This window comes from Aphidius gifuensis, linkage group LG5 (genome assembly GCF_014905175.1).
Source record: "Aphidius gifuensis isolate YNYX2018 linkage group LG5, ASM1490517v1, whole genome shotgun sequence".
Classification (NCBI taxonomy): domain Eukaryota; kingdom Metazoa; phylum Arthropoda; class Insecta; order Hymenoptera; family Braconidae; genus Aphidius; species Aphidius gifuensis.
Window position 1 is genome coordinate 6,565,892 of NC_057792.1, and position 26,801 is coordinate 6,592,692.

At 26.3% G+C, this 26,801-nt stretch overlaps 5 protein-coding genes across 5 annotated transcripts; all 5 read right to left on the bottom strand.

Moving 5' to 3' along the window:
• Positions 1 to 6,330: 6,330 nt before the first annotated feature.
• Positions 6,331 to 7,246, bottom strand: LOC122857374. Its single transcript, XM_044159501.1, has 3 exons — positions 7,105 to 7,246; positions 6,851 to 6,979; positions 6,331 to 6,780 (listed from the first exon to the last, which is right to left on the bottom strand). Exons 1-3 carry the CDS (start codon positions 7,230 to 7,232, stop codon positions 6,624 to 6,626), a joined length of 414 nt encoding a protein of 137 aa, XP_044015436.1. The 5' UTR covers positions 7,233 to 7,246; the 3' UTR covers positions 6,331 to 6,623.
• A 484-nt stretch (positions 7,247 to 7,730) lies between these two features.
• On the bottom strand, positions 7,731 to 10,232 carry LOC122856299. Its single transcript, XM_044157993.1, has 7 exons — positions 10,219 to 10,232; positions 8,931 to 9,456; positions 8,747 to 8,858; positions 8,492 to 8,641; positions 8,117 to 8,412; positions 7,923 to 8,035; positions 7,731 to 7,845 (listed from the first exon to the last, which is right to left on the bottom strand). The coding sequence occupies exons 1-7, from the start codon at positions 10,230 to 10,232 to the stop codon at positions 7,731 to 7,733; spliced, it is 1,326 nt and encodes a 441-aa protein (XP_044013928.1).
• Positions 10,233 to 11,110: 878 nt separating this feature from the next.
• LOC122856300 lies at positions 11,111 to 12,294 on the bottom strand. Its single transcript, XM_044157994.1, has 4 exons — positions 12,153 to 12,294; positions 11,930 to 12,077; positions 11,634 to 11,762; positions 11,111 to 11,563 (listed from the first exon to the last, which is right to left on the bottom strand). The coding sequence occupies exons 1-4, from the start codon at positions 12,292 to 12,294 to the stop codon at positions 11,407 to 11,409; spliced, it is 576 nt and encodes a 191-aa protein (XP_044013929.1). The 3' UTR covers positions 11,111 to 11,406.
• A 213-nt stretch (positions 12,295 to 12,507) lies between these two features.
• LOC122856302 lies at positions 12,508 to 14,370 on the bottom strand. The gene is made up of 6 exons (XM_044157995.1): positions 13,694 to 14,370; positions 13,469 to 13,622; positions 13,257 to 13,406; positions 12,893 to 13,188; positions 12,700 to 12,812; positions 12,508 to 12,622 (listed from the first exon to the last, which is right to left on the bottom strand). Exons 1-6 carry the CDS (start codon positions 14,291 to 14,293, stop codon positions 12,508 to 12,510), a joined length of 1,428 nt encoding a protein of 475 aa, XP_044013930.1. The 5' UTR covers positions 14,294 to 14,370.
• A 7,817-nt stretch (positions 14,371 to 22,187) lies between these two features.
• LOC122857375 (flocculation protein FLO11-like) lies at positions 22,188 to 24,966 on the bottom strand. The gene is made up of 3 exons (XM_044159502.1): positions 24,694 to 24,966; positions 23,810 to 24,248; positions 22,188 to 23,529 (listed from the first exon to the last, which is right to left on the bottom strand). Exons 2-3 carry the CDS (start codon positions 24,245 to 24,247, stop codon positions 22,378 to 22,380), a joined length of 1,590 nt encoding a protein of 529 aa, XP_044015437.1. The 5' UTR covers position 24,248; positions 24,694 to 24,966; the 3' UTR covers positions 22,188 to 22,377.
• Positions 24,967 to 26,801: the final 1,835 nt, after the last annotated feature.

The window sequence follows — 26,801 nt, forward strand, 5'->3', positions numbered from 1 at the left end:
TAGACTCAGCTAGAAGCACGTTAGTTGGAGTACTACGACGATAACCCAATGCAAGGCGAATCGCCGAGTACTGTATACTTTCTATTCTTTTAATTATTGTTTTTTGATGAGGAAAGAAAATAAAGGCACCGTAATCAACGTGTGGACGAACAAAAGCCTTGTATATCATAATCAAAGTTTCTGGGTCAGACCCCCACCAAGTGCCTCTGAGAAATTTAACTAAATTTAATGCTTTAAGGCATTTTTTTTGTACGACTTCAATGTGGTCTCGGAATGACAATTTATGATCAAAATTAATTCCTAAAAATTTAACTTTAGAAGATGCTTCAATTAAAATACCATTAATTTTTAAGGCTACTTTATTTACTATTTTTTTTTTCCTCTTGTGAAAGTGTAGTAAAGTAGACTTTTGTGGTGACAAATCCAGCCCCAATTCTCTCAGATTACTATACAGAGTATTTACCGCTTTGTTCATTACACCAGTACTCTTATTAATGGACTTATTGTTATTGTACATTACTATATCATCAGCAAATTGAGACACGCATATAGTAGCTGGTAGATTTTTACTTATATCTGATACATAAATGAGATAGAGTAGTGGTGATAATACACCACCTTGCGGTACGCCTTTATAAACTAATCTTGGTGTATTGTTATTCATTGAGGAATATAATTCACGTTTATACGTCATAAACTTAATGAATTTTACGAGATTCGTAGGACATCCTACGGATGCTTTTGACACGTTTGTTTTAAGTTTCATTATAATTTGGTGGTAAATTTAAATTCACACAGTTAAATGTACTCAAATCAAATTAGTAATAATAATAATTTTTGGTTTGAGTACACTTTGCTGTGTAAATTTTTCTCAGATGGTATTATCAATATTAACATGTTTTTCATCTGAAATTAAATGTTTAAAAAAAGTTATTGTATACTTTTATGTATATAATAAAATGATATAATACTTTTAGTACAAAAAAAATTAAAAAATGTATTAATACATTGTTATAATTATTATTACAATAATGAAATATTTAATTTTATTAATTTTATATGTATTGATGATATATTTACTTTATTTAATTGATTGTTTTTTAACTTTTTACAAAAAAAATAATTCAAGTTGATTATAAAAAAATTGATTATAGTGAAAATGAGAATTTTTACGATACGTTATATATACCAAAAGAACATGAATAATTAGAAAAAAAAAAAAAAAAATTATCAAGTATGGAAATGAACTGCATTGTAACTATATGATTAAAAAATGATAGTAATAATAATTTGTGTCATAAAGCTGATAAAATTTTTCCATTGTATTGACATAAATAAAATGATCTATATATTTTTTTGTAAATAATTTTTTTTTATTATTTATATTATTAATATAATATATGGGGCATTCTAAATAATATCAGGAAGAAATAATTTTTATTTCAAAAAAATAATAAGGCCAAATTTTTTTAGAATATTTTATACTCTCCTTGTTGATAAAAAAAAAAAATTACTAAACAATAATAATTGAAAAATATTATTATGTCATTCAGCTAAATAAAATTTTAAATACTTTTCAGAACCTTTATCTATTTTTTTTTTTTTGTTTATAATAATCATGTTTTTTTTTTTATCAATAACTGTTGCATACAATTTTTTATCAAGAGTAATTATAAATGCAATATCGTTTTTTTTTTTTTTTGTATTGTTATATTTCAATGTCGAAAATAAATATAAATTAAAAAAAAAAAAAATTACTTTTACACTACAATAAACTTAATTTTTTTGAAAAATCGTAAAATAAAGACACAAGGGTTTAGATTTATTATTATTTAGATATTATTAATAATTACCTTGCAATCATTCATAATAATATTCCTTCAACTTCAGTTACTACAAAATCAATTAAATCATCACAAGCCGTTTGCTATCATAAATTATAAAAAGTGATTAAATAGAATTATAAAAACTAACAATATATGTATTACAAAAGTATAATAATAATATATTTATATATTTATGTTTTTTGTTTGACCTACTTGTGATTTTCAGGATCTGGTTTCATCAATTCTTCAGTACCTTGAATTAATTTACCTGTTTCACTGTTGTACTCCATTGACTCAATTTGTATTTGTACACGATGTTTATACTTTACATGACTTGTCAAAGCATAACCAAATTTAACAGCTAATAAAAAATGATTATATTGTTTATCAATAATGGATTTATTATAATATATTTTTTTATTATTACATACATGAAATACATAATTAAAATGAAATGATGATGTTCCAGGAGCCACTTCTTGTTGTTGCTGCATTTTATCTCATGTTTTTGTTGATTGTTCTCTATGTAAGACTTGATTTTTCAATTGACAAAAAAGAAGAAAAAAACTTGTTGAAAAAAAAAAAAAACAATTGGTAAAAAAAATGAATAGATAATATAATAATTTTTTTTTTTTTAAATACATAAAAATGTTTAAATAATTAAGGAAAATAAAAAATAAAAAATTAGTCCTATAAAAAACTTCCATAAAAAATAAAGATTGTAGAATTTAAGAGAATTTTTAAAATCCTTTTGTAATAATAATAATAATAAATTGTTGTTTAAATAAATAAAATCACTTTGTTTAATTTTTTTTTTTTTAAATAATAATATTAATATTTATTGATAAACTAAAGGACTGTTTAGTTTTATAAACTTGTTTTTTTTTAAGCTTTCTTTTGATCATTTATTATGTAGTTTATTATTTCATTTTTTTTTTTTTTTTTTCTTAATTCTTGTTTTTTTTAATTACCCTGGTAGAAAAATTTCTCCGACTTTTTTGCAACTTTTCTCCGCCATTTCTCCACCTTTTTACGAAAATGACCCATGGTTGGAGAAATGGCGGACAAATTTCTCCAACCTTTCTCCAACCAAAAATTTACTCCAACTTGTTTCCGACTTTTCTCCAACTTTTTTCCGCCATTTCTCCAACCATGGGTCATTTTCGTAAAAAGGTGAAGAAAGTTGGAAAAAAGGCGGAGAAAGTTGGAAAAAGTTGGAGAAATATTTCTACCAGGGTAATTAAAAAAATTTAATAAATTATTGATGTAATTATATGTAAAATTTTGTTAAAATAATATTTACCTCATCACCAAGATTGATTAGTTTTATTGGCGAATGTCTATTGTTTATTGAATAGTTTTTCATTCATCACATTTAAATCAGTTGAAGAAATATCAAACTGTTCCTTTCCATCCATTATCGGTTTATAAATTTGCTCGACAGTTCTGGACTTCAATGTTGTGTAATTACATTTTTCATGAGGAAGTAAAACGTATTCTTCTTTTTTACAATATTTATTTGGATAGGGATTATGCCTGAGTACAAAATTCAACCATTGTTTAACTGTGTCTGGTGTAAGTCAAGTATTTCTTTTATTTAACACACTTCTCACTAATTTTAAATTTTGTAACTGTCTTTTTTTTTTTTTCCCATAACCTTGGGATCATCAGGATTTCCACGGATTGCTTTTTTTTTATTAAAAGTTGGGTAACATTGTTTAATCACTTCAGTTGCATCCAAATGAACTAATTCAGGACAACTACATTTTTCTGCATTACATAAATATTTTATTGACTCTGTGGTAGCAAAATTGACCGCTTTATTGACCCACAATTTATCCCGAAATGCCAAGCATATGGATGTGTCACAACTATTGTCCCAGGTTTTTGAATGACTTTTGTGTATTTTATTTTATTTTTGATGAGAAACTGTTCATTTACAAACAGTTATTTATGGCCCATCAATTTTGTTCACTTTAAATTTAGGTACGACTTCTGTAAAATTTTATTCGTCTTTTTTTGGAAAGTAATGCCATCTTTTTTATTGATAATATACCAAATTTTATCATCCCCAAAAAACTGGATATTTATCGACAATAAATTCCCATTCTCAACGTGACATAGAAATGCTGATCCAGCACTACCAATGTACACGTAAGAAGTATGAATGCCAGGTACTTTATTGCCGTTTTCATCCCAAATTCTGGAGATATGGCTATCAAATTTCAGAAAATTCCATTTATTATCACCTTTATAAGACCGAAACATAGAAAAATCAATGTCTGCCCTGGTGAAAATATTTCTCCGAATTTTTCCGAATTTCTCCGTGATTACTCCGAATTTCTCCGCGGTTACTCCGAATTTCTCCCAAATTGACCCATGCGGAGAAATGAGTGGAAAAATTTTCTCCTCGTCGTTGATTTCGGAAGAATTTCCCCGCAGTAAAATTATTTTTTTCACATGTTTCTCCGCGTGTTTTTTTTCGCGGAGAAATATTTCCGAATGTTCCCTTACCCAAGTTGATTCGGAGAAACGAAAGAAAAATTTCTCCTCTTCGTTGATTTTAGAAAAAATTTCTCAGCAGTAAAATTATTTTTTCACACGGTTGGAGAAATGGCGGACGAATCTCTCCACCCTTTCTCCAACTTTCTCCACCATTTGTTCAATTTTTTTCCAACTTTTTCAATTTTCAATTATTTGAAAAAAGAATGACTAATTATTAATTGTTACATAACGCAAAGCATAATGATGTTTATTTTTTTTGAAAAAAATGAAAATTCGAAGACACTTTTTTTCAAAAAAGTTGATATACTTGAGGTACTTGGTCTACAAAACTCCCGTGATCGTTTCATCAAATTGATGAATGCGGGAAAATAAGTGGAAAAATTTCTCCTCGTCGTTGATTTCGGAAGAATTTCTCTGTGATAATTTTTTTAATTTTCACACGTTTCTCCGCGTACTCTTATCGCGGAAAAATATTTCAGAACGTTTCTCCGCCCAAATCGATTCGGAGAAAATTCGTAAAAAATTTCTCCGCGGTAAATTTTTTTTTTCACATGTTTCTCCGCGTATTCTCATCGTGGAAAAATATTTCCGAACGTTTCTCCACCCAAGTCGATTCGGAGAAAATTCGGAAAAAAATTTTGATACCTTTCTCCACTCATTTCTCCGCATGGGTCAATTTGGGAGAAATTCGGAGTAATCACGGACAAATTCGGAGTAAATGCGGAGAAATTCGGAGTAATCGCGGAGAATTTCAGGAGAAATCGCGGAGAAATATTTTCACCAGGGTGGCGCGTATAATGAGGTTGGATTTGGATTTTCTAAAAAATTGGTGAATTTTTTTTTATCGTATTTCCGGGATTGTATTTTAAACCGTAATTTTTACATAAATCTTTATACTCATTTACTGTATAATAATCATTTGTTTGTTTTTTATTTTTTTCATCAACAAATTCATCAGTTGTATACAATAAGCATAATTTTATGAGTTTTTATAATTTTTTATAATAAAGTTTTTATAATTTTATAAATAAGCATGATTTTCAGCTGTTTCTATTGGCGCTCTGATAACGGTTACTTTCTTTTCCATGTCCACTGAATTATTCAATTGATTGAGTAAATAGTTTTCTTGTAAAAATTCAACCAATGTTAGAGTAACAATTCGAGGTGAAGTCATGAATTCATTACAGTCAGCCATGATTGATTGTTGATGGATTTTTACTGCATATATTTATTATTGTTGTAACAATTTGTATATAACGCAAATAATTTCATATAAATAATTTACGGTAACGCACAATTATTCGAAATCGTTATTGGCACCGAATACGGGGGAATTTACGGGGACATTTATACAGGTTACGGAAAAATTTACGGTAAATATAGCCACCATTGTGTGTGTAGGACTGATTACATTGTGTGTGAAACCAGTGAATGTCCCCGTATTTCCCGTAAATTTCCCCGTATCGGTACCAATAACGATTTCGAATAATTTATCATTGTGCTATAAAATATAATTAATTTGACATGTTTAAACTCTTACTTCAATTTTCAATTTTCATTTTTTTTTTTTTTTGTTTATAATAATTCATGTTTTTTTTTTATCAATAACTTTTGCAATTTTTTATCAAGAGTAATTATAAATGCAATATCGTTTTTTTTTTGTATTGTTATATTTCAATGTCGAAAATGAATATAAATTAAAAAAAAAAAAAATTACTTTTACACTACAATAAACTTAATTTTTTTGAAAAACCGTAAAATAAAGACACAAGGGTTTAGATTTATATTATTATTTAGATATTATTAATAATTACCTTGCAATCATTCATAATAATATTTCTTCAACATCAGTTACCACGAGATCAATTAAATTATTTAAAAAATTAACAACAGAAATACTTTCATTTTATTAAGTACTAATTTTAAAATCTGTTGATTATTTGAAGGCAAATTTATTATTATTATTTTTTTCTGGAAGGAAGACAAGACAACAACTCAATTGGTTTTGATAATATATATAATATGTATATATATATATTTAAATATTTTGCCATATACATTATATTATACTATTATTTCAATTGCACTTGATATATTTTTACAAATAAATCAATTAAGCCTTTGAAATATTACAATAGAATTTTTTTTTTTTATTAATTACTGATATTGTATAATTTTGCAAATAATTATTCTTTAAAATACATAATATATAATGCATAATGCACAAAAAGAAAAGCAATAATATAGTTTTTTAAATATTTTGGGAAATTTTTATCTGCCTTTTACTCATGCTTAAGAACCTGCTTTCAAGATAGCACTGTAATCAACAGTATGACCTGTGAGCCCATAAAAACCTGCTTCAAATTTTGTTCCACGATGATGAAAACCAATACCACCTAGTGGTGCATTTGGTTTTACCTCAACAGTTTGAGCATCAAATAGTGGAAGCCTTTAAAATTATAATTTTATTATTATCATTAAAATTATTTATTAATAATAATTATTATTATTATCTTTACACTGTCTGTCCAACATCTTCTTCAAGTTCGCTATGAGCAAGTATGCCATACCCATTTTCCGATGAATCAAGAACAGTCTCTGTGATTGCACTTTGTGGTATTTTTAGATATTTCATTACAAGCTGTTCGCTATTATAAATTATAAAAAGTAATTAAATAAAATTACACAAACTGATAATATATAAAAAAAATTTATTGCAAGAGATTAGATAATGATAATATATTTATATATTTATGTTTTTTGTTCAGCTTACTCGTGATTCTCAGGATCTGGTTTCATCAATTCTTCAGTACCCTGAATTAATTCACCAGTCTTACTGGAGTACTCCATTGACTCAATTTGTATTTGTACACGATGTTTATACTTTGAATGATTTGTCATTGCATAACCAAATTTAACACCTTCAGAAAATGATTATTATTTATTGTTATTTATCAATAATGAACATATCATATATAATATTTTAAATTTTTATCAGGGGACACGGTAGGGTCTCGCCGCAATTTTAGAACGAAAGAAATATATTATTATTACCTGTGAGAACTCGTTCAGGTGGTAATATCAATTCATCAAAATTAAATGCATATTCAAATCTATCCCATACAATAAAATCTTTTCCTTCAAACTCTCTTGGATCTTGTACACCTGCTCTAGTATAAATTGCCTCACTTCTCATTTTTGGAAGTGCAACCCAATTTTCATTTTCAGTAATATTAATACGATGACGATCCATAATTTTGTTCTCTTTTATTTGAATATGTAAAATGTTTTCATGTATTTTAAATCGTACACCAACAACAACTCTTTAAAAAAAAAAATATCGCTATAACTTTTACTGTTGTTTTATTATTATAACTTTTAAAATTTATAAATAATAATTTACTTGTTATTAGCAGTATCACTACGAGCTAGTTTCAAACTTATCATATGAACAGTATTTGACTTAATTGTGTTATCATCACATGTACATAAACAAAATTCACATTCATAACCACTTGAAAAAAAAAAAAAAAAATTCATTACTGTTGTTTTTAAAAATATAAATGTAAATAATAAAAAAATTTAACATACTAGTCTGTGCTCCACTCGAAATAAGCTTCATATCCTTTACATTCACTTTCTAAACCGTAACTTTTATCATTATAAACATCTTTTATAAATTGATACCGACGCGTATTATTTTTCTATTGAAAAATAAATAAAATTATCAATATAAATAATAATTCATATTATTTAAATAATTATAATAATTATTATAAATTCACCAGCATGCATGGTTTAGCATTTGAAATTTCAATACAATCACTCATAAGTCCATAGCATCTTTTTGGAGTTGGACAAAGTTCCGGTTTTTCAGGAGCATCATAACGCCACCAATATGCCCTTTTATCATCTGGTTCAGGTCGACGATCGTGCATTGCTCGCTTATAACAGAATTGATGGTTATTTGGTTTATTATGAACATCTGCACAAGTTCCTGCACACGATTTACGTGATGCCAGTGAAAATTCTGACAAAAGAATTGATTGTGTAAGCCCCCACATTTCCGTAAAAGTAACATCTAAATACATACATAAAAAATGTTATAATCAATTACAATAGCAACAATATATTTAGGGAATAAAATATTATATCATCACCTCGTATATGCTTATGACTATCAACTGGATCACAATTACGAAAATCACGTGATACTAATTCAATTGATGCAGCAAATTTGTTTGAATAACCTGTTATTCGTTTTTTAAACTCTTCTCTTACAACTGGAATTTCATCACTTGCTAAATCCGCTGGAATTAATTATTTTTATTATTATTAATTTATTACTTGATTTAAAAAAAAATTGACATTACTTTTATTTTCACTTTTTTGAAGTACTTCATTTAAAATATAACCGTATGCAAGTGTTGTTGCACCTAATATTTCAATACTACAAACTGTGAGAAAGAATTGATAAATGATTAATTGTGAAGATTTATGTCTACCACAAACATCACCACCTTTTTCCTAAAGTTAAAAAAAAAAAAAAACATTAACAGTATATTTATAAAATAAAAATAGTTTAATTGTTTTACTTACTAATTCTTTTTTGGTAATTAATCCTAATAGAGACTGCTCACTACCATCGAGTGATAATAAATTGTCACTTGTAATAATATCAAATATAGTGGCCAAATGTCCTTCAATTCCATCGGTACCTTGGTTATCGATATTTTGTTCTATGAAATGTCGAATTCTTTTTTTTGTAATATTTTTACCAGCATTGGCAAATGTAAGTAGTTTATCATAGGCAAAATGTATGCGTTTAGCTGATTTACCAATATCACGAATAAAACTATCTAATTGTGTTTTATAAGTCACATCTGTAATCATTTTTTCAATTTTTCCAAGACGTAAATTCATACGTTCATTCATAACATCCAATTTTGTTGATATTGCATCGACTTTGTTGATAAGTGCATCAAGAATTGCTGATGTCTGGTCACCCCATGGATTTGCATCATATTGAGTACCTTTATAGCCAGTTTCAGCTTGTGATTTAGCTTGATTAACTCTATTTACAATATTTGTAAATGTTTCAAACATATCTTTTGCATCACTATAACTTACGCCAAAAAAACAATCTACATATTTATTCATATAAATTATTAATAAAAAAAGACAAAAAACTGAATTTTTTATTTTCATTTTCGTTTTTTCTGATAATTAGACAAAAGAAAAAAACAAATATTTCTATAGTATAATAACTTGTCGAAGAATGTATATTTTAGTCGATTGTGTACACAGTATTTATATTTTTTTGAAACAAATTACACCAGTATCGATAATACGTAAAAAAATAATAATAATTATAATAGTGATTATTACAACTTACAAGCAATTTTCAATAGATCTATACTTCGAAGTTTAATTATTTTTTCAAAGTATGACGATAATATTAGTTAAGAATGAGGAAAAAAAATAAAATAACAACTTGAAGACCTTGTAGTCAATTTTTCATTGGCTATTCATATATAATTTATGTATTATCGAAATTATTGATGATAAACAATGCTTATGAAACGCTTTCATAAAAAAAAAATAATTATCATGGCACAAAAGTTTTATTGCTTTGCCATAGTCAAATAATACATGAAATAAAAATGTATCAACCTAAGTTTTTTAGGATTCTGGTCAGAATCGGGTCAGAAAACCTGGGTTGTAAGGTTAAAGCCAGGATACCTGATCAGCAATGAAACCATAAATTGATATATCATACATCATGTGATGCACTTTTATCAATATTCAATGCAGATTTATCAATAATCTGTAATACAAAAATACGATGTTATTTATGTTTATTTTTTATATTAAATAATATACTTACTTCAGCTCGAACATTGTGACTAATCATAGATGATTCAACGCTTACAAATACAAATATTTCATTATCTTTTATATTATTAATATAATATATGGGGCATTCGAAATCATATCAGGAAGCATAAATTTGTAATTTAAAAAAATAATATATAAGGCCAAATTTTTTTAGAATATTTGATACTCTCCTTGTTGATAAAAAAAAAAAATTACTAAACAATAATAATTGAAAAATATTATTATGTCATTCAACTAAATAAAATTTTAAATATAACTTTTCAGAACCTTTATCTATTTTTTTTTTTTCGTTTATAATATTCATATTTTTTTTTTATCAATAACTGTTACATACAATTTTTTATCAAAAATAATTATAAATGCAATATCGTTTTTTTCTTTTTTTTGTATTGTTATATTATATTTCAATGTCAAAAAATATATATTAAAAAAAAAAAAAAAACTACTTTTACACTATAGTAAACTTAATTTTTTTGAAAAATCGTAAAATAAAGATACAAAGGTTTAGATTTATTATGATTTAGATATTCTTAATGATTACCTTGCAATCACATAGATAAATTATTGGATGTTTTAATAAATCATAATATATTATCTATGAACTCTCATTTGATGTTTGACTATATACTTTGTTTTTACTACTTTTTTTTCATCAATTGCATCTTCAATATTTTCAGTCATTAATAATATTTCTTCAACTTCAGTTACCACGAGATCAATTAAATTATTTAAAAAATTAACAACAGAATTACTTTCATTTTATTAAGTACTATAATTTTAAATTCTGTTGATTATTTGAGTGCAAATTTATTATTATTATTTTTTTCTGGAAGGAAGACAAGACAACAACTCAATTGGTTTTGATAATATATATAATATGTATATATATTTAAATATTTTGTCATGCGTACATTATATTATAATATTATTTCAATTGCACTTAATATATTTTTACAAATAAATCAATTAAGTCTTTGAAATATTACATATTTATTTGAATCTTCAATTGTTTCTACAAATAGAAATTTTTCTTTTATTAATTATACTGATATTGTATAATTTTGCAAATAATTATTCTTTAAAATACATAATATATAATGCATAATGCACAAAAAGGAAAGCAATAATATAGTTTTTTAAATATTTTGGGAAATTTTTATCTGCCTTTTACTCATGCTTAAGAACCTGCTTTCAAGATAGCACTGTAATCAACAGTATGACCTGTGAGCCCATAAAAACCTGCTTCAAATTTTGTTCCACGATGATGAAAACCAATACCGCCTAGTGGTGCATGTGGTTGTACCTCAACAGTTTGAGCATCAAATAGTGGAAGCCTTTAAAATTATTATTTTATTATTATCATTATAATTATTTATTAATAATAATTATTATTATTATCATTACACTGTCTGTCCAGCATCTTCTTCAAGTTCGCTATGAACAAGTATGCCATACCCATTTTCCGATGAATCAAGAACAGTCTCTGTGACTGCATTTTGTGGTATTTTTAGATGTTCCATTACAAGCTGTTCGCTATTATAAATTATAAAAAGTGATTAAGCGGAATTATAAAAACTAACAATATATAAATATACATATAAATGAATAAATGAATAAATGAATAAATAAATAAATAAATGAATGAATAAATAATAGTAATAATAATATACATTCATATCGATGCTTTTTATTTAGCCTACTTGTGATTTTCAGGATCTGGTTTCATCAGTTCTTCAGTACCTTGAATTAATTCACCAGTTTTACTGTTATACTCCATTGACTCAATTTGTATTTGTACACGATGTTTATACTTTGAATGATTTGTCAATTCATAACCAAATTTAACACCTTTAAAAAATGATTATTATTTATTGTTATTTATCAATAATGGACATATCATATATAATATTTTTCTATTTTTACCCGTGACAACTCGTTCAGGTGGTAATATCAATTCATCAAAATTGAATGCATATTCAAATCTATCCCATACAATAAAATCTCTTCCTTCAATAACTTTCGGATTCATTACTCGTTCTCTAGTTCTAAGTATATCTTTTCTCATTTTTGGAAGTTCAACCCAATTTATATTTTTATTATTATTAATACGATGGCGATCGAGAATTTCGTTCTCTTTTATTTGAATATGTAAAATTTTTTCATATAATTTAAAACGTACACCAACAACAACTCTTTAAAAAAAAAAAATTATTATCACTTTTACTGTTATTATTGGAAAATTTTAAAATTTATAAATAATATGATAATAAATATGTATTTACTTGTTATTGGCAGTATCACTACGAGCTAGTTTCAAACTTATCATATGTACAGATTCTGAAGTATATATGTTATCATCACATGTACATAAACAAAATGTACAATCATAAACACTTGAAAAAAAAATAAAAAAATTCATTATTGTTGTTTTTAAAAATATAAATGTAAATAATAAAAAAATTTAACATACTCGTCTTTGCTCCACTCGAAATCAGCTTCGTATCCTTTACATTCACTTTCTAAGCCGTAACTTTTATCATTAGAAACATCTTTTATAAATTGATACCGACGTGTATCATTTTTCTATTGGAAATAAATAAAATTATCAATATAAATAATAATTTATATTATTTAAATAATTATAATAATTATTATAAATTTACCAGCATGCATGGTTTAGCATTTGTAATTTCAATACAATCGCTCATAAGTCCATGGCATCTTCGTGGAGTTGGACAAAGTTCCGGTTTTTCGGGAGCGTTATACCACCACCAACAGGCTCGGGTATCTGTTTTGTAAACTCTATCGCCATGCATCGGTTTATTATAACAGAATTGAAAATTATTTGGTTTATTATGAACATTTGCACACGTTCCTGCACATGATCTACGTGATGCCAGTGAAAATTCTGACAGAACAATTGATTGTGTAAGCCCCCACATCTCCGTAAAAGTAACGTCTAAATACATACATTAAAAAAATCAACAATAACAACAATATTTAGGAAATGAAATATTTTATCATCACCTCGTATATGCATATGACTTTCAACTGGATCACAATTACGAAAAGCACGTGATACTGATTCAATTGATTTGGCAAATTTGTTTGAATAAGCTGTTACTCGTTTTTTAAACTCTTCTTTTATAACTGGAATTTCATCACTTGCTAAATCAGCTGGAATTAATTATTTTTATTATTATTAATTTATTACTTGATTTGAAATAAATTGACATTACTTTTATTTTCACTTTTTTGAAGTATTTCATTGAGAGCATAACCATATGCAAGTGTTGTTGCACCTAATATTTCAATACTACAAACTGTGAGAAAGAATTGATAAATAATTAATTGTGAAGATTTATGTCTACCACAAACATCACCACCTTTTTCCTAAAGTTAATAAAAAAAAAAACATTAACAGTATATTTATAAAATAAAAATAGTTTAATCGTTTTACTTACTAATTCTTTTTTGGTAATTAATGCTAATAAAGATTGCTCACTACTTCCAACATTTATCAAATTCTCACTTGTAATAATATCGAATATAGTGGCTAAATTTCCTTCAACTCCTTCAGTACCTAGATTTTCAATATCTTCTTCTATGAAATTTTTAATTCTTCTCTTTGTTATATTTTTACCAGCATTAGCGAACGTAAGTAGTTTTTCATAAGCAAATTGTATGCGATTAGAAGCTTTATTAAAATCACGAAGTAAATTATCTTTTTGTGTTCCATAAGTCACCTCTATAATCATTTTTTCAATTTTTCCAACACGTGAATTCATAAGATCGTTTATAACATTTAATTGCGATGATATTGCATCGACCTTGTTGATAAGTGCATCAAGAATTGCTGATGTCTGGTCACCCCATGGATTTGCATCATATTGAGTACCAGTTTCAGCTTGTGTTTTAGCTTGATTAACTCTATTTACAATATTTGTAAATGTTTCAAACATATCTTTTGCATCATTATAACTTACGCCATCAAAACAATCTACATATTTATTCATATAAATTATTAATAAAAAAAGACAAAAAACTGAATTTTTTATTTTCATTTTCGTTTTTTCTGATAATCAGACAAAGGAAATAAAACAAATATTTTTATATCATAATAACTTGTTGAAGAATGTATATTTTAGTCGATTGTGTACACAGTATTTATATTTTTTTGAAACAAATTACACTAGTATCGATAATACGTAAAAAAAAAAAAGTTAATTACAAGCAATTTTCAATACAAGTTTAACTATGTTTTCAAAGTATACGATAATATTATATAAATTATTAGTTAAAAAATTGAAATAACAACTCGAGGAACAAAGAAAAACCTTGTAGTCATATTTTCATTGGCTGTCCATATATTGATGATAAAAAAAAAAAAAAAAAAAAAAAATGATAAACAATTTTATTATCTACAAAGTCATATTGTTTTTGAAGGGTATAATAACGAAAGCCAATTATTTATTAGAATAAAATTATTTTTTTTTTACGTTGTTTGCATTTACTTAAATAACTAAGTAAAATATATTTAAAATATACATTTTTTCATGGAAATAGAGAGCACAATTACATACGCATTTCGACTCATTAAAATTTAAATTAAATTAATGTTTAACTGTACCAATTTGTTATTAAAAAATTGACAATCTTTATTATTACATTTATTGATCATTATGACAATCTTTATCAAGCAATTTAAATATTATTTTTTATTTTTAATATTATTCTTCGATCATTAATAGACAAACAATTCAATAGAATTTATGATGATCGTATAAATTCACGTATGGGAAAAATCGAAATAATAAATGATTACAGATGTGACTTATAAAACAATAACCAATTATAAGAAATTACTAATTATGAATTATGTTAGATACTGACGAGAGATTAGTTAGTGGAAGGATTCATATCTATCAATTTTTCTTACGACAAAAAGATAATATAATTTACATTTACTGGCTGCTTTCAAATTGTTGTTATTTATTTTTTTTTTCTTGAATTATTTTTACAGATATATATATGATTCAAATATCATAACTAAGATGGCGCCATACAATGGCGTTACATTTTGTTTTTTTTTCGGTTCGCGGCCATTTTTCCCACTTACAATTGGTACGACTTATAAAACCTATAAAACTCATGGTAGAAATACTAGTACTTCTACCATGGTACAAAGCACTGCTGTGGCAACTGAATGCGCACATCTGTATGCGCGGTCATATACGGTTTACGACTTTGACATCACTTATAGGTTAGGATTAAAATTTAGAATTTTTTAAATGTTCAATTAAACATTTCTTTTAATGTTAAATTTGAAAATTTTTTTTCACGTTAAAAATTAAATTTTTTTTCACGTTAAAAATTAAATTTTTTACATTTTTAATTTACCATGTAATATTATTTTTATGCTAACATTATAGTTAATGCAATTTCTTCGTTTATTCAATAAGTTAATTTATTATTATTACACGGTAAATTAAAAATGTAATTTTTTTTTTTTTAATTCTATATTCAAATAAAATATATTTTTTTTCATATTTTTTTTATAATATACAAGATTTTAAAATCAATTCATATTCAATAATAATAGTAATATATAAATTATATTTATTAATAATTAATATTAATAATATACATATATACATCATTTAATTTATCGAATGAGTCTTTACGTGTCATACAGCTATTCTTTGTACTGCTAATACGCCTGAACTCATCGACAGTAAAATGTTCGGCTGCAGCAGCAGTGCTGTACTGCTGTGAGAGCAGTACAGAAATTCCAAGTTGGGTGTACTGCTCTCACAGCAGTACAACGCTTCGCAGTCTACTTTACTGCTACGGCAGCAGGAACGTACCGTGCCTGCAGCGGGAACGTTTTTTCAATGTAAAGGCTTTAATGCTCAGTAACAGCGATTTTTTTTTCTCCGCATAAACCATTGAGAGTTCTGAAAATAAATTTAGTTTCATATACCTAAATAATATAATATATCCTAATTTTTGTATTTATAATGAAATTCGATTACTAACGGATTATCAATTCTCCGGCAATATTTCTAAAGGATCGCATTTTCTTATTTTGATTGACACGACCTCGACACATGATTCTACGGCCTTAACTTAAATAAATAAAAAAAAAAATATTCCTGAGTATATTATAATTATGAAAAATTCTCCAGCATAAGATAATAATTATTATAATTTGTATATTTTTTTCTGTAGATTGTTGTATATCGATAGCGATCGACAACGATCGACAGCGTTCGACTTTGATCGACGGTGATCGATGGCGATAGACAAAGATGTAGACAAATATGACATCTTCAACGATCGTCTAATTTTTTCCCGAGTAGTTTTATCATATATTTAATACTACTATATTGCGCATAGGGTATGATTTTGTGCGCATTCATTACGGTGCAGACAATCTCTCTGTCGTAGTCATATGCCTCGACAAAAATTTTTTGCCCATGGCCGAATAATCCGTTCGGTTCACACGTATACACAAAGAATTTGTGTGCGTTGCCGAATGTTTCCGAGCTCCTACTTGAATAATAATTCGGACATGTGCAAAAGATTTTTGTCGAGCAGTATGACTGCGACAGAGAGATTGTCTGCACCGTAATGAATGCGCACAGCCCACTTATGGGAAAGCATAAGCGATTAGAGATGTGAGTCGATACGGTACCGTATTTAATACGGTATTAAATACCGTATTAATACCGAGCGCCAAATACGATACAGATACCGAAATACCGATGTTCCCATGTAAAAATACGGTATCTGTCATTTGATACTAAAATACACCTCTCTAGATGTAAAAATACGGTATCAATACGGTATCAAAAATTTGTACATCTTGGCGCTAGTGGGCAGTGGCGCATGGCATCGGCCATTTTGGAAACAATTATTATTATTTATGTTTTTTTGTTGATGAAAAAAAACCCAAAGAAATAGGATAAATGATACAATATAGGTAATAACTTAATTAAATAATTTATAAATATAATTGTTCATAAATTACACTAGTAATTTTTATTATAAAATTTATTCGTATATTTGATTAATTTTAGGACACTGAATTATTTAATTTCCAATAATTAAATCTAAATTAAAAATATACTGTGGCATAAGCAAACGAGGTTAGTTTATATTTTTTTGTCTGTTTATTGTCTGTAAATAATTATGTTATTAATTTTAATAATTAATTATTTAGACTTGATAATTAAATAATTAATTCGCTTCATTTATTTTGATACTAAAAATGTTTGAAGTTTGGTACAAAAAAGATGGCGGACAGTAAAATTGACACTAGCGCCACTCAATATTGAACTTTTGATACCGTATTTTTGACATCTATAGGGGTGTATTTGGTATTAATACGGTATCGTATCAAAAATTCAGTTTGATACCGTATTTTAACATACAGAACACCCATTTGGTATTAAATACGGTGATACCATATATTTAATACTACTATATTGCGCATCGCCTATGCTTTCCCATAAGTGGAGCGCTGGTTCCTCAAACGGTGCAGACAATCTCTCTGTCGCAGAGTGGGGATTCGGCTTCCATACATGCGCACTGAATTTGTGTGCCTATTATTTCTGTATATTGTTGAGCTATTCCGAGTTCTGTCGAATCCCCACTCTTGTCATTGCCTAAATCTTCCAAGGACTGCGACAGAGAGATTGTCTGCACCGTTTGAGGAACCAGCAAAATCGAGCCCCATGCGCAATATAGTAGTATTAAATATATGGGTGATACCGTATCAATACCGTATTAATACCGAAAAAAAAAATACCGGTATTTTTACATCTCTATAGGCGATGCGCAATATAGTAGTATTAAACATGGTAGAAGTACTACAGGTATGGCAGTAGTCCATGCTTTTTTCGTCGCGTTCTGCGCAGCCTTATTTTTTTCAACCAATCAACAACGCGCCATCGAGCTATTTTCTTTTTTTGTCTAACACGCGATTTCTCTTATAGGAGCCTCTCTCTCTAACATACTGTTTTGACATCTATTTATTTATACTGTTGGAATTACTAATTAATATATGTGGAGCATGTTTATAAATAATCAAAAAAAAAAAAAACCAAGAAAGTTTAACAAATAAATTATAGTATCAAGTTGAACCAATTAAAAGGTAATTATAATAAAATCATGTTCATCCTATAATATAAATTTTTTTTAATATTGTTTTTTTTATGTCACAAACAAGAGAGGTTATGTTGTATTTATTATACTTGGATTCATTCAAACAATTATTTACTATTTAAAATAAATGTTTTTTTGAATAAACTTTTTTTTATTTTTAGAGATGCACACGAGACGAGACGAGACGAGATTCGATCGAGTCTCGTCTCGGTCTCGAAAAATGACGAAAACAACAGTCTCGTCTCGGTCTCGTCTCGGCTGAAAAAATCAGAGTCTCGTCTCGGTCTCGTCTCGCGTAAAAAAAATCAGAGTCTCGTCTAGTCTCGGCTGTACAAATAAAAAGTGAACAAAAGTAAATTTTTTTTTTTATTATCAATACAACATTTTTAAATATATACATTCTTGTAATATATGTATGCATATAAAATATTTTTTTTTCTTTTATATTTTTTTATAACGTAAGAGTACTTTATTAGTTTTTTTTCAATTATTAATTAACAATAAATATTGCATTTATTCTAACTCAAAAAGTACGTATCAATTGTACTGAACCACAAACAAAAAAATATATAAAATGAATATAAATTAAATAAATTAATTAAGTTTAAATTAAAAAAAAAATGCTTAGTTATACTTTGATTTAACATATACAGGGTGTTTCCGAATTCGCGCACGTGAGTTATACAGTGCTATTCTACGCAAAATTCTAAGATATACGTTATTTTTTATTTTTTTTCTGCGAAGCTTCATTTTCAAGATATGTACGATTGAAGTTGACCAATCAAAAACAAGTCTCACGAACTATTATCATTATGGCGCCGTACGTGGTTACGCCCAAAAATTAGATTAAATAGTATGCGGTGCACTTGCAGTATGCGGTTTATTATTGACAACAGTTTGTTAGAATTTTTAAATAACCTGAAATTTGTCTAAAAAAACACCGCATACACCCATACCGCATACTGCATTGGACGCTGCTATTGACACTTCTTCGATCACAACATACCGCATACTTTAAGTATACACAGTATACGGAATCAACGCACCGCATGCTGTGTAGATTTAGAGTATGCGGTATGCTGTAAACGGAAAAGTGTCAGTAGCAGCGTCCAATGCAGTATGCGGTATGGGTGTATGCGGTGTTTTTATACAAAAATTCAGGATGAAAAATTCTGACAAATGTTATCAATAATACCGCATACTGCAAGTGCACCGCATATCCCGGGCGTAACCACCCGCAACAGTTCGTAAATTCAGAACTTGTTGATCAGCAATAAATCTTGAAAACTTCGCAGAAAAATACGTATATCAGAATTTTGCGTAAATAACACTATATCACGCGAGCACTTAAGATGTTCTTTATTTATTTCATACGTTTAAATTAAAATATAATTTACCATTATTTTTTTAAGTTGAGCTGGATTTCAATTCAATTTTTATTCATTTTATATATTTTTTCGTTCGTTTATAGTTATTATATAGATGCAATGTGTATATAAGAACTTAATACCAAAAAAGGCACCACAAAAAAAAACAAAAAATTAAGAAAACCAAATTTGATATTATTGACGACACGGCGAGACTCTCGCGAGAGTCTCGCGAGAAGTCTCGAGTAATGCTAGTATCGTCTCGGTCTCGTCTCGCCTGAAAAATTTTCAGTCTCGTCTCGTGTGCATCTCTATTTATTTTCTTATTTATCATTTTCTCATGTTTTATTTTTTGTTAATTTTCTAATTTTCAATCCATGAATACTAATGTTTCTAAACTTATGTGTTTCCAGTGGCTTTTGAGCAATATAATCATTATATTTATATTTTGCAATTGATTAATGACATAATTATTATACAAACTGGCCATATGAAGTGCGCAATCAAAAGTTGTAATAATAAAAAAGAAAAAAATAAAAACAGAAGTATTGGGTACCACATTTTTCCAACTGATGAAGGTAGAAGAGATGTCTGGATAAGAGCATGTCAACGTGAAAATATTGACTGGAAAAAAGGTAAAATATATTTATTTTTATGTCAAAACATAACAGATAAATAAGCTAAGACTGTTGAAAAAATTTTAAAAAATGAAGAAAAATGTAGAAAGAAGTATGAGAAAGAAGTTGAAGCATCAAAAAAAAGAGAAATCAATTATGAAAAAAATCTTGAAGCAAGAAATAAAAAGATAAAAAAATTAGAAGACACTATTAATCAGCATCAAAATTCTCTATCTAAAATATTTTCTCCAAATCAAATCAAAATACTTTTTCAAAATAAAAAAAAAACTCATTGGGATGCTGTAGATATTGCTGGAGCAATATCACTGAGAGCTGTAAGTTTCAAATGTTACAGATATCTTAGAGAGGCTTTTTATACACGTAGCAAAAAGTTTTATAAACATTTCTATAAAACGTTTTTATAAAAATTTTTATACAAATTCTTATATAGATTTGGCGCTTTTTTTATAGAATAAATTCTATAAAATTTGTGATTGATTTTTATAGAATGAATTTATTAATTTTTTATAGGATTTGGTTTACAGGATTATTTTTATAAAAAAAAATGATTTGTATATATGATAATCATAATAATACGCTGTTCTATAATAATATTCTTCTATAGAATTTTGAATGATTTTTATAAAATATCCGAAACGGAATGTTTTATAAAATTTTTCCTATAGAATAGTTTTTATAGAAATATTATAAAAACTCTATATAGAATAGTCCTGTATAGATTTTATTATATATGTATAACATTGTATATAATTGATTTATTTCATTTATTTATTGCTGTAACGAGTCTTTTTATTAATTGTACAATAATATTCATTTTTTAAACAAAGATATAAACCAAGCCGATGAAACATGATGACACTCAATCCATTGACAAACAGTTATAGTCACTTCTGAATCATCAGGGTCTATCTCACTATTAAACTCGACTAGAACACTTGTTTTTTTTTATCATACATCTTGGATAAATTTAAAATTAATTAATTTAAAAATAAATTAATTAGTCATCGTATTGTAATGACTCAATGTTATTATTGTTTCAAATTTAATTTTTTTAATATTAATCTTTCAAATATTGTATGAAATGTTTATTTATTTTTATTTTATTATTTTAATTTATTATTATATATTTTTTACTCAAGGAATATTTTATTTGGGATTTTTTATCATGTTATTTTTTTAAAAGAAAACACAAAATTCAAATTAATTAATACGCAATTATTATTATTATTAATATTATTATTATTACATTAACGATGCTGAAATATTCAATAATACAAAATTGATGATCAATAATAACATAATGACAATTATATAATAATAATATTTGAATTATTTTGTTACAAAAAAGTATCGTATTAACGAAAAAAAAAAAAAAAAGAAAAATAATAAAAACTTAAAATAATATAATAATAATGACACATAAAAAGCTATAAAGGAAAAAATAAAATATATGTTATTAAATAATTTCCACGGGGATTTAGGAAATGGAGATAAAAATTGTAATTATTTTTTTTTTTGTTTTTCGTTTAATTAAGCATACAAAAAAAAAAGTTAAATGAAAAATCAAAATGACATTATTTACACATCATTTAAATTGTTCCGGACTCCCCGAGTGATTCAAGCTCAAAAAGAATTTGTTTTTTAAAAAAAAAAAAAATGTTATAATGAAAAAAAAAAAACTTTTTGAGGTCGTAATTCACTAGGGAACGTAAACAAGTATTGGATTTTCCCTTAACATTTAATTTCCAATTGTTTTTTTTTTCTTTTTAATTTCTCCGAGAAAAAAAAATGAATTTATAAACCCACTGATTCAGTCAAGTAAACCCTAACACTCACACGCAAAACCACACGATAAAATATCATTCATTCATTTTTAAAAAAATTAAAAAAGATTATCTTTCTTTTATGATAAAAAAAAAATAAAATAATAATAATAATATCGCATTTATTTATTCAATTTTATAATTTTTTTTTTTACTTTCTTTCTTTGAACTCTTCTGGTTTGGGTAGTTCTTCAGCCTTAGCATCAATTTTTTTTTCTTGTTTAGTATTTTGAATTTCAGCTGATGCTAATGATGCTGCTGCTTCACTTGATGCTTCTTTTTTTTCTGTTTGAGATGATGATTCAGATGATACATCATCTGCTTTAATTTCTTTTTTAGTTTCTACTTTATCTTCTTTTTTTTCCTCAGAATTATCATCTAATTCGACAGATTTTTCTTCAGATGAATCATTATCTACAGATCTAACTAATTCTTTTTTTGGTTCAACAGTTTCAATTTTTTTAGCAGATGTAGATTCAATATCTTTTGGTGCTTCTGGCTCAGTTGATTTAACTTTAATTTCTTCTAATTTTTCATTAGCATTAATTTTAATATCAGATGATGATTTTTCAGTTGGTAATGTCATTGGTTCTTCAATTTTAATTTCATCTTTTTTTTCTAATTCAGTTGCATTTAATTCTTTTGGTGCAATTACTGATGCTGATTCAGATTCTGAAGGCAAGCTTGTTTCAATTTTTTTAACTTGTTCAGTTTTAATTTCTTCTGTTGGTTTTTCTGGCTGTGAAACTTCAGGAGTTGTTGCAATTTCAGGAGTTTCTGGTGCTGGTGCAGCTTTTGCTGCTGCTGGCTCTGATGATGATACTGATGATACTGATGATACTTGTTCAACTGGTCCTTCAGTACCACGTGTTACTCTATCAGTTGGAATAATTTTTTTTTCTTCTGGTTTTTCTGGTTCAGCTACTGCTGCTACTGCTGCTGCTGGTGCTGGTGCTGCTGCTGGTGATGAAGCTACTTCTGCTTCTTTAATTTCTGATCTTGCTGAAATTTTTGGTATTTCAACTGATTGAGTTTCTGATGCTGCTGCTGCAAGTGATACTGTTGATTCAACTGGAGCTGATGCAATTGATGCTGGTTTTTCAGCTGTTTCTGTAACAACTGGTGATGATTTTACATCACCAGATGAAACAACAGGAGCTTCTTCAGTAATAGCTGCTTTAACTGCTGGAACTGATGCGACTGTATCAACTGGTTTTTCTACAATTGGTTGTTGTTCAGGCTTTGCATCGACATTGACAGCTTCTACTGGTTCAGCACTTTTAACTTGGGGAACTACTGCCTCCTTAAAAACGATAAAAAAAAAGAAAAAGTATCATAAAAAATATCCTTTTTTTTTGTTCAATTAAAATAATATTTCTTGAAGGTTTCGTAAAATGGCAACAAGTTATTTTTTTATCTTTTGAATCTCTAATTATGATGCAATCAAACGTGTCTAATATTACTAAAATTAACATAAACATTTCATCATCTAAAATATAATATTACCAAAAATAAATAACAAAAATTCTACAAGTTAAAATAAATAAAATTGAAAAAAAAAAAAATAATATTATTTAACTTACTTGTACTGGTGGAACCACTGCTGGAACTACAGCTGATGCTGGAACAAGTGTTTCACTTTCTTCAATTGTTACTGAACGTACAGCTTCTTTTGGTTGAACAGTTTCACTAATTTTTTGTATATTATCTGTTTTAACAGCTGCCTCTTCTTTCTTTGGTTCTTCTAAAATTTTTTCATCAGATTTCTTTGGTTCTTCAATTTTATCTTCTGTCATTTCCATTAATTTATCATCAAATCGTGCAATTGATTTTGTTACTTCTTTATCAGCTTGATTATCTGTTGCTGGTGATGGTGTCTCACGTCTCAATACATGTTGAACAGATGATGAATCAAGTGGAACAACTGAAAGTGATTCTTGTGTTCCTGTTTCAGAAACTGGCATTGACAATACTCCACTCAATCCAAATGCACATAATGCAACAACCAAAAAAAGTTTCATCCTGAAATAAAAAAAAAAAACAAATGTTTAATAATCTATTTAATTTTTATTATAAATAATTATTTTTAAATAAAATATCTATACAATTTAAAGCACAATTTTTTTTTTAGTAAATTTAAATTAATTGACTATTAAAAAGAAAAAAAAAAATTACACAATTTTTCAATTTATAAAATATTAGAAAACAATTCATGAAAAAAAAAAATAATAATATAAGGGCATTGCCGGTCAGGGTGAACGGAAATGCCACCACGAGACGATATAATACAATCTATTACTTCATCAAGTACCAGACTGATTTTAATGGCACCACAATGATACAAAGATTCCATTCGAAATATGTCTCTTCCTGTTTTATTTTTAACATTTATTATTTAAAAAAAAAAAAACATTTTTCAATCATTAAATTATTATTTAATTAATAAATATAAATTAATAATACTCACTTGATTTTTTTTTTTATTTATTTTACTTTGATTAAACTCAACTTGACTCCTTACAACTTGTTACACAAATGTTTTTTATTTTTAAACTTAAACTTTTATTGTAATAACTTTTTTTATTTATATAAAATAAAAAAAACAACAATATTTAAAATATATATATATTTAAACGCGATATATAATTGTAAGAAAAAACCGTAATGTACGTATGTAACGATGATTGGGTCGTGTCTCGGGAATAAATGCTCGTTGTCGGGTTTATATACCCCAAGCACTGGTTACCGGCTATCGTCTCGGACCCATCAACCCCACTACATTCCCCCACCCACCATCAGCATCTTCTTTTAGTATATCTTTTTACCTATATTCCACATAAATTTTTTTTTTATTTTTTGCTCATCCAACAACGTCAACTTGACTCTTCAAATGAGAGCAAAAATATTCTTTTTTAAATTTTTTTTTTTTTTAATTTAAATTTGAGATTGTTGAACCCGTTTATTTTATTTTTTTTTTGTATATTTAAAAATTTTTATAAAAATTTATTTATTTATTATTTAAAATTTTAAATATTGTATTAAAAATTTTTTTTTTTTTTTGTTTTAACGGTTTTATAGTGAAGATTAAAATTATTTATTTAAAATATTATTTATGACTTGTTTATTGAGTACAGCAAAATATAAATCCGTTAACTTATTACTATTTTAAAAAATATTTTTATATTTTTTTAAACTTGTAAATATGAATTTTTTTTTTTACACAATTATTATGTAAATAATAATTATATTTGTTTTATTTAGAATAATGATATTTTTTAAATAAAAAAAAAAATTGTAGTCATGTCAAGTTTGAGTGAATCATCATCGTTATTTTATGATTTAAAAAAATATAATAATTTTTAATTCGTAGAAGTTGAAAGAAGCGTCGCAAATTTCATCCGACATATATGTACTTGAAAAAATCTGAGACTGACATGTTGAATATTTACGGTCGAATTACGTCGGAGTTTTGTGGACATACTCACGTAACCGTCCGTATTAATTTTAAACTTACAAGTTCGATGTTTTTTTTCATATCAAAAAAACAAACTAAAAAAAAAAAAACAAATTAAAAATTGATATAGCTAAGTTGAAAAATAATTAAATAATTAAATAATTAAAAATAAATTATAACAAAATTTGTCACCTCAAGTATATCGACCGTTAAGTTTCCGTTACAGTTGATTGCATCTCATTTTCTGTATTCTGTATATATATTCATTTTTTAACAAGGAAATTGCGATAAATTAGATAACAAGATGAATAATAAAAAAATATAATTGCTCATCTATATGATCTATTATTTAACATTGAAAATAAAATGGTTTTATTTGTTGTTAGGAGTAATATTTTTTTTTAATTTTAAATTAAAATAATTGGATTGTTTGTAGCTAAACATCACTTAATTTATTCGAGAACAATTTTTTTTTTTTTCTTCTGTCGACAATTGACAGTAATTATTGTAATTATAATTTTAATTATTTTGATTGAACAGGAAAAAAGATAGTTTAAATTAATTCAAAAATTAATTTTTTAGTTTTCGAAATTCGTTGTGTAATTTTTATTTCGAATAATTATATTTTCTATTCGATAATTTATCTATTTTTTTTATCAAGCAAAAAACGTTTGTTGACATTGATAAATTTAAAAATAAAAATGACATTTATTTAGTTTTTTATATTTTAAATATTATCATTTTATTTTATAATATTTTTAAATGTCTTGAAAAAAATTTTAAATGACTTACAGGTCAAACATTGACACCAAGCTTCCTTGATGTTTTTAAAATCTAAAAATTTATTTATATAAAAGCTTATCAATATCAAAAAAAAAAATTATTTACATTGTAGAACAGTAACGGAAAAATACTCGATGATAAAAGTAAAAAAAGTAATTGAATTATTTTATAAATAAACAGAAAATTAAATAATTTTTTTTTATTGTATTCTAATTATTATCCTAATGATTATTTATCAATGACTTCTCGGAATGAATCAATCAACTTTGAAATTAAATTAAAAATCATAGATATATATTATATTTTTTTTTTTCTCAACAAATGATTATAATATCTTT

Coding starts and splice junctions, on each gene's coding strand:
- LOC122857375 (XM_044159502.1), bottom strand. CDS start 24,247: ATGAAACTTTTTTTGGTTGTTGCATTATGTGCATTTGGATTGAGTGGA. Junction 23,530..23,809: donor CAGTGGTTCCACCAGTACAA/GTAAGTTAAATA, acceptor ATCGTTTTTAAG/GAGGCAGTAGTTCCCCAAGT.
- LOC122857374 (XM_044159501.1), bottom strand. CDS start 7,232: ATGACAAATCATTCAAAGTATAAACATCGTGTACAAATACAAATTGAG. Junction 6,980..7,104: donor CCAGATCCTGAGAATCACGA/GTAAGCTGAACA, acceptor AATTTATAATAG/CGAACAGCTTGTAATGAAAT. Junction 6,781..6,850: donor GAAGATGTTGGACAGACAGT/GTAAAGATAATA, acceptor ATAATTTTAAAG/GCTTCCACTATTTGATGCTC.
- LOC122856300 (XM_044157994.1), bottom strand. CDS start 12,294: ATGAGAAAAGATATACTTAGAACTAGAGAACGAGTAATGAATCCGAAA. Junction 12,078..12,152: donor ACCTGAACGAGTTGTCACGG/GTAAAAATAGAA, acceptor CATTTTTTAAAG/GTGTTAAATTTGGTTATGAA. Junction 11,763..11,929: donor CCAGATCCTGAAAATCACAA/GTAGGCTAAATA, acceptor AATTTATAATAG/CGAACAGCTTGTAATGGAAC.
- LOC122856302 (XM_044157995.1), bottom strand. CDS start 14,293: ATGAAAATAAAAAATTCAGTTTTTTGTCTTTTTTTATTAATAATTTAT. Junction 13,623..13,693: donor TAATTACCAAAAAAGAATTA/GTAAGTAAAACG, acceptor TATTAACTTTAG/GAAAAAGGTGGTGATGTTTG. Junction 13,407..13,468: donor TCAAAAAAGTGAAAATAAAA/GTAATGTCAATT, acceptor AATTAATTCCAG/CTGATTTAGCAAGTGATGAA.
- LOC122856299 (XM_044157993.1), bottom strand. Junction 8,642..8,746: donor TGCAACAACACTTGCATACG/GTTATATTTTAA, acceptor AATTAATTCCAG/CGGATTTAGCAAGTGATGAA. Junction 8,413..8,491: donor TAGTCATAAGCATATACGAG/GTGATGATATAA, acceptor GTATGTATTTAG/ATGTTACTTTTACGGAAATG.